General features: G+C 17.6%; 2 protein-coding genes across 2 annotated transcripts; both read right to left on the minus strand.

Annotated features, from left to right (window-relative positions):
• Window positions 1–579: 579 nt before the first annotated feature.
• Window positions 580–3174, minus strand: PGSY75_0817200 (hypothetical protein; the record flags this gene model as incomplete). The annotated part of the gene is made up of 1 exon (XM_018785299.1): window positions 580–3174. The coding sequence occupies one exon, from the start codon at window positions 3172–3174 to the stop codon at window positions 580–582; it is 2595 nt and encodes an 864-aa protein (XP_018642266.1).
• A 2967-nt stretch (window positions 3175–6141) lies between these two features.
• Window positions 6142–12462, minus strand: PGSY75_0817300 (asparagine-rich antigen; the record flags this gene model as incomplete). The annotated part of the gene is made up of 1 exon (XM_018785300.1): window positions 6142–12462. The coding sequence occupies one exon, from the start codon at window positions 12460–12462 to the stop codon at window positions 6142–6144; it is 6321 nt and encodes a 2106-aa protein (XP_018642267.1).
• Window positions 12463–15633: the final 3171 nt, after the last annotated feature.

Consider the following 15633-nt stretch of genomic DNA (forward strand, 5'->3'; position numbering starts at 1 on the left):
AAAAAAAAAAAAAAATAAATAAATTTATAAATTGAAAAAAAAAAATAAAAAAAAAAAAAAAAAATAAATAAATAATAAATAAATAATGAAATATATAAAAATATAAACAAATTTATTTTTTTGGATAAGTAAAAAACTAAATGATTATAAAAAATTAAAATGACTCTTAAAATATTAGAGACTTTTTTCTTTTTACAATCCCAAAAAAAAAAAAAAAAAAAAAAAAAAATACATATATATATATAAATATATATATATATGTATGTATGTATATATTTGTGCATATTATATTTTTTTTTTTTTTTGTGTACGCATAAATATATATACATACATATAGAGATATATTTATAATATATCTTTTTTTTTGTGTGTGTTTGCACGTTTTATAAGTAATATATTTATACTTGGATTAGATGAACAAGTATAAGACAAAAAAAAAAAAAAAAAAAAAAAAATTAAAAAATAAACAAATAAATAAATATAAATATATATAAATATATATATATATATATATTTATTTATTTATTTATGTTTATGTTTATGTTTATGCTTATTTTTTTTTATTTATCATTTTTGAAATTATTTTGCCTTAAAAAGGTCGTGCAATATGCACTTTAATTTTATGACATAATAATAATAAAAATAATATTTATAAGAATAAAATAAGAACATATCAACTAGAGTTAAATGTATTTTTTCCTTCAATGAATATTTATATATTACATTATGTATATGATTTAAATTATCTTGCATAGATTGTGATTTGTTATTATCTTTGTTTGTATTCATGTGTTTAAAAATATTGAGGAGAAATGGATATGTAAATTTAGCATGCATTTCTTGAACATTTTGAATTTTGTATGTAGGGATACGTAGAATCGTTTTATCAAAAAAGATATGTGAAGAATTTAATAAAGATTTTAAAGTGTCTGTAATAATATTTAATTGTAATGTTTTATTTTGATTCTGATTAAAATTTAAATTCTTTTGATATTCATATGATTTTATAGATATAGAATTATTATTGATGAAATTATTTGTTTGATTGTTTTCATAATTTTGAAAAATATGAAGAATAAATTTTATTTCATTTTTTAATTTCTGATTAAAATGTTGACAAATATTACACATACTCTGATCATTACAAGTATGATTAATAGGATATTTTAATGGAATAAAAATATTTTCATGTATACTATTTTTTTCTTTCTTTGTTATATTATCTATATATTTAATATTATCTTTATTTAATTTCTCCTCTATATATTTAATATTCATTTTGGTTTTTCCTTCTTCAGAAGCAACCAAAGACATATAACCACCACTCTGATCATTATGGTTATTAATATTATCACATTTGACACTTTTAATATCATCACATTTGACACTTTTAATATCATCACATTTGACCTTTTTAATATCATCACATTTGACCTTTTTAATATCATCACATTTGACCTTTTTAATATCATCACATTTGACCTTTTTAATATCATCACATTTAATGTTATCCATTTCATCACATGTGTCATTATTGATTTCATCACATCTATCGTTTTTAATATTTTTATTATCATTTGCTGAGAAGTTTTTATTGATGAGCGATAAATGATCGGAACTACCATAATGCCCATTTATATTAATATTGTTATCAATTTCACAACTGATAGTGTTTACGTTTTTATTATTGACATTAAATTCTTTTTTAATAATTTTTTCTACACCTCTACTATCTTTTAAAACAATTTTGAAGTCTTCATTATTCATCCACTTGGGTGATAAAGCTAATTTGAAAATTTTCCAGACATGTTCAGACAGTTGTATTTGGAATTCTTGATTTGATATTATAGAATTTAAAAATAATTTTGTCATTTCATGTGTATTTTTATTCTGTAAAGTATTTAAGAGTATATATTGTAAATATCCAATGGAATGATTTATCATTTCATCATTTTTAAATAATTCTTTATATATAATATTTCTCATATTTTGTGTAACTTCTTCTGAATTAAATAAATCATTTAACCATTTTTTTGATATAGAAATTGATACTGGTAGATGTATAGCTTCTGCTAGAAGAAATGCTACTTTTTTTTGTACTTCTTTATTATTACATAAATATATAGAAATATCTTGAAATACATTTCTTAATTTATTTTTTACTTGTTCTGTTTCTAAAATATCTATAAATACATTTTCCATATCTTTTCTTGAATTTTTTAAGACATCAATAAAAAAAGCTGAAGTAATCATTTTATTTTTCTCTTGCATAACTACATTATATATTAAACTATTAATAATTTCTTTTAAATTATTTTCAATTTCTTTTGAATTCTTTATATCTTCTAATACCTTCTCTATTTTATTTATAATATATTTATTTATTATATCCCCAGTAAAAACAAATAAACCACATAATATTAATATTACAACTAAACTATTCATAATAAACATATATTTATAAAAATTAATACTCTTTTCATATTTATGTAATATCTCATATATCTCATATATTTTATTATTACTATCATTCTTATTTAAATCACCATAAATATTATTATGATGATGATGATCATGATCATACATTTTATTCATTTTTATATTATTACTATCATTCTTATTTAAATCACTATAAATATTATTATTATTATGATGATGATCATACATTTTATTCATTTTTATATTATTACTATCATTCTTATCTTCTTTAACTTTTCTATTATCTTGTATTACATTCTCTCCTTTTAAAAAAATTTTATTCAACGTATGAAAATTTTTTCTTATTTTTTCATTTTTATAACATTTCTTCATATCAATACTGATATTATTTCTATACATTATATTATTATTAAATATATATTCAATATTTTTCATATCAGAATTATATTTATATACATTTTTTATTTTATTATTATTACATTCTTTTGATATATTATTAAATACAATATATTTATTATTCCTTTCATTTATTTTTTTCATAAAATTCTCATCTACTAACACCTCATCATTTGATAACCCTAAGAGTAAGTTTTTAACATAATTACTTAAATGGATAATATTTAAATTTGATTTATTATTTTTATATATATCTAATGTTTTCAAACATCTTCTATTTAATTCATTATTCCTTACATAATGTTTTATTATATCTCCTGATATGTTTTTTATAACCATCTTTTTTTTTTTTTTTTTTTTTTAAAAAAAAACCTTTAAAAAACATACATCCACAATATGAATATATATATGTATAAATATAAATATATATGAATGTATATATTTTACATATGTGTCTATATATATATATATTATATTCTGATCGTTTTCTTTTTATAATATATTTTATTTATATATTTATTTATTTGTTCAGTTCTTCATAAGATGAAGACTAATATATCAATATTTTTATTTCTTCATTTGTCATATTTAAAAAATATATAAATAAAACATTATCTTTTAATTCTCATTATTTTTATGCATTTTTTAATAAAACATGTCATATAAAATATATATATATATATATATATATATTATGGCCACATTATAATTATTAAACTTTTATATACATGGGTTGCAATTATAAATTAAATATATTAATAATATAATATTATATTATATAAGTTTTTTTATTATACTTTTATATTATCACAAAAAAAATATATATATATATATATATATAATATTATATATATATGCCACTTTATTGCTTTTTTATTTTTTGAATTATTATTCCCATAATTATATAAAAAAAAAAAAAAATTTTAACTATATAAGAATTATAAAATTAACATAAAAAAAATAAATCACGTTATATTAAAAAATATATATATATATATAATATATATATATATTATATATATACATATACATATACATATACATGTATATATGAAAAAATTTAATTCCTATATATTTATTAATATTTATAATTTTTTTATATATTATGCTATTTAATTAATTCATTATATTTACATGTTCATAAAATTTCAAAAAAAAAAAAAAAATATATATTATAATATATTTTGAATGGTAAAATATATGTTATATATTTTATATTTTATTTTGTTTTATTTTTTTTTTTTTTTTTGGTTTCTTTTAATTTATATTTATAATGTTCTACATGAAATACGTAGAAATTTATTTATATATTATATACATGAAAAATAGTGCCACTTGATAATTTGTTATGAAATAAAATATATATATATATATATATATTATTTTTAATTATAAAAAAATATTATATATTTTTTTCTTTATATTTTAATCTATTTTTATAACACTCAAAAATATATATATATATATATATATATTTTTGATATATGTCTTTAAAGTATATTTTTGTATTAAAATATATATATGTATATAGGATATTTTCTATTTACATAAGCTTCATGAAGTATAGTTATAAAGATAAACACACCTAAATGATTATATGTAGATATATATATTATCTTAAAAAAAAAAAAAAAAAAAAAAAAATACCATAACATCATCATTTATTTTTATAAGAAATATATATATATATATTTATTTATTTCCATATCGTTTGTAATATTATATATTTCAAAAAACTTATTTCATATTCATAACTTTGAACCCCTACATAATTTTTTGTCTAAAGAAAAATATACTTTTTATTAACTATTGAAAGAAATAACAGGAAATTATATTATTAAAAAATCTACACATACATTTCATAAGACCGAAAAAAAAAAAAACAGCCTCTTAAAAAAAAGAAAAAATTGCCATTCCTTTTTTTAAATATTATTTATCATAATAAATGATCTTACATTTAACATTATTATTAAGTAATAATATTTATTTTTTTTAATTTTTTTTTAATTTTTAATATTTTAGTTCTTATAAATATTTTAATATATATATATATATATAGATTTATATACTTGTTAATATACAAAAATTTATATGATAAATATAATAATTCATTTAATGAAATTATTATATTGAAAAGAAAAAATAAAAAAATATATCAAAAAAAATATTAAAATATTAATATATTAAAATAAAAAAGTAGAATTAAAAAATAACAGTTATTTAACACTGTTATAAAAAAAAGAAAAAAAAAAAAAAAAATGGGTACATAATTTTAATAAGAAAAATTTTATTCTTATTATTCATACACCACATCGGTAAATGTACTTATAAAAACGGTAAATGTACTTATAAAAAAAAATAAATTATAATAAAATATAATAAAAGAAATAATAATAATAGTATATATATATATATGTATTATATAACAAACATTCCAAACATTAAAATGATAAAGTGTTTCAAAATTTTCTGTATTTAATTATTCTTGTTTTATATATATTTCATATATATATCATAAAATAATATACATACATACATATATATATATAAATATATATATTCTCATAAACTGATCATAACATTTTAAATTATAATATTAATTAACACATCTAATAATAATAATGTATCATAAAAATGTGATATATATAAAGACAGAAAGAAAGAAAAGATATGTTAATTATGAAAATATATATATACATAATTATATATAATCCAAAAAATTGAAAATGTAACAACATACATATTATTATATAACAATATTAATTCATATTACTATCCTTGATTAACAAAAACTTATATATGAATTAAAAAAAATATGATCTTTATAAAATCATCAAGATAAAAAAAAAAAAAAAAAAAAAAAAACAAAAAACAATATATATATATATATAAATAATGTATACATATTCTATAAACTTTTTAATTACTTTATATTATTGTTATTTAAAACATATATATGATCAATTAAAATATTTATTTATATATATACAAAAATATATATTACATTTCATATTAATACATATTTCATTTCTAATATATAAAATATATATATATGGACACAATAAAATGGATCACTACAAAAATATATAATTTAATTATATATATATACTTATGTTAATGTAAATATATATATATATATATTTTTTTTTTTTTTTTTTTTTCCCCTCATATATATATGATTGTTCAGGTAAAACATATGTTATATTTTATATGTTATATGTTATATGTTATATGTTATATGTTATATGTTATATGTTATATTTTTCTTTTTTATTTTATTTTATATTTTATTTTATTTTTTGCCATCTAATAATTTTGATTATAATAATCATTCTGATTATTTGATGAATCCATATTGCGATTATTCATATCATACATCATGTTTCCATTTGCTACGTTGTACTGATAACTACTATTGTCATATCCATTATTCATATAGTAATAATTATTACTAGCTGTTCCATTATTATTGTATGAACAAGTCAGGTCGTTTTTATATTGATTACTAGCCAAATCACAATTAAACACAGTAAGATTATTATTAGTATTTAAATTTGAATAATTATTTAAATTATTAGCTTGTTGTGTAACGGTATTATTTGTTGTACCTTCAGGACCATTTATATTTTGTAAAGAAGTATTAAATGAACTATTATTATTTTTAGACATATTTTTTATATTCTCTGTAGGATTCATATAATTATTTAAATAATTATTATTATTATTATATAAATTATTATTATTGTAATTTTCCATTACGTTTGCCCCTACCATATTATTGTTATTATCACCGTTTTCATTAGGATTCAGAATATTTAATGTAGTATTATAATTTTGGTACATGTAACTTTTATCATTATTCTGTATACCATAAGGATTGTTAGATGGGTAAGTACCATTATAATCATTCATGGAATTATAAATAATTTTATCTTGTAAACTATCTCTACTGATAAGATTCTTATTATTATTATTATTACTGCTACTATTATTATTATTATTATTGTTGTTGTTGCTGTTGTTGATGTTGTTATTATTTGTGTCCATATTATTGAGATCATTTCCATCTTCATAATGATTTTTATTATAGTTCATCAAAGAATTTGCCGTATTATAACGTGAATCCATAGTACCCCCTGCAACACCACAAGAGTTATTACTATTATTATTATTATTATTGTTGTTGCTATAATTTAATTTTGAAACATTCATATCATGGTTTATTACTGAATCACACTTATTTAAAGTAGCTGAACTATTACTATTGTTCACCATATTTTGTATATTGGTTTTATATATAGAGCCATTAGAAGAATTATTAGTTTTATCATATGAATCATTATCTATTATGTTGTTAGCATTATCAGATACATTATTTCTATTCATATTATTATTATTATTATTGTTATTATTTTTCATACCATTTTGTTGTAAATGATCATCTCTTCTAGACACAGAATTGATATTATTATTATTACTATTATTATTATTATTATTATTATTATTGTTGCTGTTGTTACCATTTATATTTTCCATGTTTCCATTCATACAAGTGTCATACTTATTTGATTTCATATATTTATTATACATTTGTGAAGAATACATGTATGGAGAATTATTAAATGAATCTACTACGTGATTATCATAATCAACACCTACATGATGAGATATGTTATTATTCATATCATCAACATTTGGATCATTATAGCTACTTAAAAATTTCCTTTTTTTATCACTACTTTTAATATTATCATCATTTAAGTATACACTATTATTATTATTATTATTATTAATAGTATTATTATCATCTGTCATGTTTAAATAATTAGATAACATATTATTATTATTATTAGTAGTATCTTTTACATCGACATATTGTTTCATTTCATTATAAGCAGCTGTAGAAGAACATTTATTATTATATTCATTGATACTTCTTCTTTCTTTCGAATTGATATCATCTATAATAATATTATTTTCATCATATTTTCCATTCATATCTCTCAATTTATCTGTGTCTTCATTTTGTCCATCAAGATTATCAATATCTTTAAATTCTTCATTTAAATGATCATTATTAGAATCAAAATTATTATTGATTTTTTTATATTTCCTTTTAGTAAAATCTTCTGAACCACTACTATTCCTAGAATGATCCATTTGGTTGTTATTATTAAAATCTAATTGGATATTATTTTTGTTATAATCCTTATCATCCATATGTGTATTATTATTGTTATCGTCCATTTTTGTGTCATTTGACATATGCTTTAATAATGTTTCTGAGTTTTCTTTTAATATATTTTCATGTGCATTTGTTATAAAAACTTTATGATGTTGTGATACCATATTATTATCATCATTATTATAATTCATTTCTTCTTTTATTAAAGAATTATTATCTAATAAATGATGTGGAGAAATTCCAACTTTGTTATTGTTCATATCGTTTAATTCATCAACATTGTTGTTATTTATAATATTCATATTGTTATATAATAATCCATTTGGAGACATGGTATTAGTACTACTACTACTACTATTATTATTATTATTATTATTATTATGATTATTATGATTAATATTATTGTTGTTGTTACTTCCTATTGAACCTGTATACATATTAGCAGTGTTCATATTATTTTCCTCCTTCATATCATTAATCATGTTATAATTCATCATACTCGAATTATTTGACAAACTTGCTAAGGACGAATTTTTTAAAATGGTGTTATTATGATATGCGTTTTGGCTAGTCTTATTATTATAATAAGTATTACTTCCTTTTTTATTATTTAAATTATTTGAACTTGACCTTAAATTTTTGACCATTTTATATTCGTTCAATATACCTTTAGGTGCATTTGTTTTTATTTTATCATAATTAGGATAATAAATTAAACCGCTACTATTATTACTACTACTACTATTGCTGTTGTTATTATTATTATTGTTGTTATCTGATATGATTCCATTTTGATAGGAATTAAAATTCTTCGATTCATATGTTCTTACATTATAATTTATATTATTTGTCGAACTTCCTTGAGACATCACAGATCCGTTTCCACAACTTAATGGTGTCGCTACATTTACATTATTTAGTCCATAATCACTATTATTATTATTATTATTATTATTGTTGTTATTATTATTATTATTGTTGTTGTTATTATTGTTGTTGTTTGTCATATCATTCATATTATTATAATTGGGATATATATTATTATTCACAAATTTCGAATTAGCTAGCTGTTGTTTATTATCAATAGAATAACAATTGTTCTTATTTAAATCTATATTTGAATTATTATAAAAATTATTTCTTAAATCCTTTCCATTATTATTAGATACTATATTCTTATTATAATACATAGTATTGTTCATATTCACGTTGGTAAGAACATCCTTAACATTAATATTATTGTTTATGTTGTCAGTAACAGAATTTTTGTCAGCATTATTAAATTCTACATTGTTATCATTAATATTGATATTATTGTTTGTAGGTATATTCATATAACCATAGTTTGACATATAATTATTATAGGTATATGCACCACTGGTCGTATTATTACTACTATTACTATTATTATTATTACTATTATTACTATTATTATTACTATTGTTAGTTGTAGTAGTATTATTATTACTGTACATATTGTTGAGAACAAAATTTTGATCCTGAGTATTTAATATCAGATTTCTTATTACACTTTTTTTATTAGATATATTCATAGTAGTATCTTGATTACTATTAGATGAAGCATATAGAGCACTATATTTTGGAGTATTCTTTATAGACGAACGTAATAACATATTTTCAGAATTATTATTACTACTTATAATATTACTATTCAATGTATTATTTACACTACTATTAACACTATTACTTCTATTGTTATACCAGATATTTCTTTTAAGACTCATTTTAGATGAATCAGAAGTAGAATTTGAAGTAGTGCTAAGCTTAGATAAATTATATAACGTTTTACTATTCATTGACATATCCATATTGTTGTTGTTTGCTAGATTGACAATACTACCATTATTATTGTTCATATTGTTCATATTATTCATATTATTCATATTATTGATATTATTCATATTGTTGATATTATTCATATTATTCATATTATTCATATCATTCATATGATTCATATTATTATTACCATTTGATAGACTCATCATATTACACGAAGAAACATCCGGGATAATCTTCATAGCCTTATTAAAATGATGCATGTAAGGGGGTAGGATTTTCATTTTCATATCATTTCCATAATTATTATTTGAATTTAAATATAAAGGATGATTTTTATTATTCATATAATTATTCATAAAATATGGATTATAATTATGATTACTATTATTATTATTATTATTATTATTATTATTATTATTATTATAGTTATTATTACTGTTAATATTATGATTACTATTATTATTAGGATCACTACTACTACTACTATTATTATTATTATTATTATTATTATTATTATTCACACAACTATTCATATCATTATAATTCATATTAATAAATGCATAATTACCATTATTAAATGAATTAAAATTATTCAATCCTGCATTCATATTATGATAATTAAAATTCATCTTATTAAAAGGATGAGATGTATTCATAACATTAGGATTATTCACGATAACACCATTTAAGATATTACTATTATTTGTAAAAAATTTATCATTGCCTAAACTACTAATGATTTGATTCTTGTTTTTTTTATTATTTAAAAACATTCCTTCAACAGAATGAGGACTATATGGACAATGTTCTTCGTGATTCATACCAGATAATTCTAACCACACTTTATCAGTTTCATTATCTTTTATAATTCTTAATCTACTATTACATTGAGCATTTAAAATACAAACAAAATTTCTTACATAACGTTTGCCTGTTACACTACTATTTAAATATTTATAACCCATAGCTGTAGCACGATCTTTTCCTTCTTGTATATTTCCACATACATCTAGATACTCCCATTTAAATCGATTTCCTGTATTTTTTTTTTTCTCATCAATAAAATCATTGAAATTAATACATAGAGGTCCTTTTCCTTTTATCTCTATATTATTATTATTAATAATATCTACGATCACTAAAACAGATCCTTGACATGTATCATGTTCTTTACAAACAAAATGATAAGTTAATTGTATATCTGTTACATTAATCATTTCTAAATCTAAACCAACTTTTTTACACTTTTTTATTCCTTTTAATTCATTAGAGCATACCATAAAGAAATCAGATATATTACCATCCTTATCCTTTTCAAAACGATATTTAGGTTTTCTTCTTTTTCTGTTATCTCTTTTGAATCCTTTAGGATTATTTTCTTCTTTTCTTGATTTCAACAAATCTACTTGTTTCTTTATTTTTGAAAGGCTATCAAACATATTTGACACAGGAGGTATTTTCTTTTCTTCCTTCTTAATAACTACAGTTCTTTCTTTTATATCATAATTTTTGTGCATGTATTGATTGTTCTCTTCTTTATAATTTTGGTCTAATAAATCTTGTGAATTTTCATTATATATGTTGTTCATATCATCATAAGGTTCATTGATACTTTCAAAGATTTCGTCCTTATTTTTTTCACAACATTCTTCATTGGAAATATTTTTTTTTGTTTCATTGTTAAGAGCATTTATATTGACTATATCGTTATTATTAATATAGGACGCATTATTAATTGTATCTAGATTATTATAGGTAAAATTTTGATTTGTATTAATATTATTATGATTACACTCATCAGTGCTGATGTCATTATTATTATATATTATGGGAAGACTTTCTTCTCCATCAGCCTGCGCAATAACACTAACACTAGCATCAACACTAACAACAACACCATCATCATTATTATTATTATTGTCATCATTGTGATCATTCTTTAATTTGTAATTCTCCTTTTTATCATCATATAACTTTGAACCTTTCTCATCGTTCTTTTCTTCTACATGTTCTTCATTCACATCCATTACACTGTTAAGATTATAATTTTTATTACTCTCTATCTCATATACTATATCATTATATTGTAAATCTTCTATTATCGTAGCTGTAGTAGCTAATTCATCTTTAATATTGGTCCTGTTGTTAGTTTCACTTTTTTCCTTATCATCAAAAGTAGAATTTAAATTATTAGACAAATTATTATCTATGATTATAATATTTTTATTTTCATTATGATATTCATCATCCTCTACCTCACTAACATCATTATTTGCATCTTTATATTCATTCGAGCTTACTTCTCCATGTAGATAGTTTTCGTCTTGAGATTTAAATTCATACATTCCATCGTCTTTATTGATAGAATCCTTGTTTGTGAATGTGTAAAAGGAGGCATCCGAAGAAAAAAAAGCATTATTAGTATTATTATTATAATTATTGTTGTAGTTATTATTATTATTGTTGTTATTTATATTATTTATATTAGTAACATTATCATCATTATTATTATTACTATTTATACTATTCGTTTCATTATTCCTATTGGCATAGAAATCTTCATTTTCATCATTATTTATAATTTCATTATTGCTATCACTAGAAGTATTCTTAATTTTATTTTCCTCAAGATGGAGTTCCATTTCTTAGTAACAATATATATGGGATATATGTGTACATATAAAATATATATATAAATATATGTGTAAATATATATATATATATATATATAATTTTTTTTTTTTTTTTTTTTTTTTTTTTTATATTTTTTTATATTTTTTATATTTTTTTTTAATTTTTTTTTTTAATAGAACATACACAATAATACAACTGTTGAAAGAAAAAGAAAAAAAAATAAATAGAATATAATCATATGACTAACACATACTATTAAACATTATATTAACAAAATTATTTTGTAGGACATAAATATATATATATATATATATATATATGAGAAAACATTAAAATATACTATTATTTATATATATTATTTTAATTGTACATAAAAAATAGAAATCTGATGAGGAAAAAACAAAAAAATAAAAAAAATAAAAATAAAATAAATTATAATATAATATAAAAATAATTATATGAATAAATAAATATATAAATATATACACCTTCAATAACAATTAAAACATATGATTTATATATGGGTTCATATATATGTTATATTATAGAATATATACATAATATATACATACATATATATATATAATACATATAATTAAGAAAAATTGCTTAATTAAAAATATGTTTTAATTAATAATATAAATAAATATAAATATATATTAATAATTAAAAGAAGAAAAAAAAAAAAAAAAAAAATGTAGATATATAGTTAGTCATATATATAATATATATATATATGTTAACGGAGAAATTTCAATGTTAGGTATATGAGAAAAAAAAAAAAAAAATTTTAAGTCATATAAATAATATCATATAACTAATTGTATATATTATTCACAAGACAGATAAATATATTGGTGTACACTTTAAAACATGAAAAAAAAAAAAAAAAAAAAAAAAAGTTCTAAGATAAAAAAATTAAAATATATGATACTACATATAAAAGTATACACATAAATTTATATATATATATATATTAATTATGTATATATAATATGTTATACATGTTAAAGTGATATTTTGTCAACTTTCTTAATTTATCTCTTTTATAAAAATATATACAAACATATATCGTTTATTTAAATATACATACAACTCTCTATATAACAATTAAGATAAGAAAAAAAAAAAAAAAAAAAAAACTATATATAATTACTTGCTTACATATATACACAAAAAAGGCACATATATAAATATTATATAAATTAACATAACCAAAATGATAGAAAGGAATATATAAATAAAAAATATAAAGATATATATAATTATAAACTTTTTAAACAACAATCCTTAATCATATAAAATTCACAATATATATATATATGTGATGAAACAATACTTTAAAAATAAAACAAAGCACTGAATTTAAAAGAATTATAATAAATCTATATATGTGACACTGAGTTTTATAAAAATGTATCATGAAATATGTATTTATATATATATGGAGAGATAGTAAATTTTTCAATGTAAAAAATAGGAATATAACAATAAACATAAATAAAAAAAAGCATCTAAACAAATTATAAACATAAAAGTACCATATTAAAAACAACAACAACAACAAAAAAATAATAATAATAATAAAATAATATATAAGCAAAAAATTATATAATACATACATATATATATATATATATATATATATATATATATATATTATGTTTTTATAAATTTACTTATACACTATATAATAATATTATATTTTTTTTTAATTTGAACTCACACATAAATATATTTAAAATATAAACTATCAACCATATATTTTTCAACACACACACATACACATACATATATATATGTAATATATTTATATCTATGTATGATGTATAACTTTTAAAACATATACATCTCAAAATTATTATTTTCATTCATAGAATAGAAAAGGATTGTTTTTCATATTGTGTAATATAATAAAGGTGTACATAATATATAATTAAATCATACATATAAAACATAATGATAAAAATTTACAAGTTTATTTATATAATATATACATATATATAATATATATATGACAATATTCAAATAAACAAAAAAAAAAAAAACATTAAAAAAAAAAAAAATTTAAACATTTCAACAATGTATATTATATGTATATAAATAAATAAATATATATATATATATATATATATATATATATTTTATATAAAACTTTTAAAAAATATAAATATATCAAAATGTGTAAAATAAAAAAAATAAACAATAATATAAATATATATATATATATATATATATATATACATATTTATAATATTATTATTATTTTTTTTTTTTTACTTTTTTCACGTTTCCAAATATATATATATAAGAAATATGTGTAGATCAAAACTTTTTTACAAATAAAACACAAATATATATGGGGTCACTTATAAAAAAAAATATGTACATATATGTATATATATATATATATATATATATATATATATATATATATATATATATATATATATATATATATATATATATATATATATATATATATATATATATTTATATGTATGTATTTATTAACGTAAAAAAAAAAAAATAATCATAATAAATATTCATAAAAATGTAAATATTTGTGATGAGAGATATTCATTTCATATATTTATTACGAGTGCGTGTGTCTATATATTTATTATTATTTTTTTCTTTGAATATGGAGAACCATAATAATGATATTTAATTAATTTATAGAAAAATTATAGAATAATATCTGATATCACTACTTCTATTTAATAATATATATATATATATATATATATATATATATATATATATATATATATATATATATATATATATATATATATATATTTATTTATTTATAAGGAAGCCTTTCTTATATAAACTGAATATATTTTTTTCTATCTTTTTCTATTTCTATATATGTATATATATATATATAACATATGTATGTACTTATATATATATATATTTTGTGGTTACATTTTTTATAAACAGATGTACATATAAATATACATACATTATAAATAATTATATATATATATATTTAAACACATATATATTATAACAATATATATATATATTATTATTATTTTACAAATATATATTTATATTATATATATATAAAATCCTTTTATATTTTCAACTTTCAAATATCAAATTTTACATGTTTACATTTTTTTTTTTTTTTTTTTTTTTTTTCATATTTTTTCAAAAGTTCATATAAA

Source organism: Plasmodium gaboni, chromosome 8 (assembly GCF_001602025.1).
Source record: "Plasmodium gaboni strain SY75 chromosome 8, whole genome shotgun sequence".
Lineage (NCBI taxonomy): Eukaryota > Apicomplexa > Aconoidasida > Haemosporida > Plasmodiidae > Plasmodium > Plasmodium gaboni.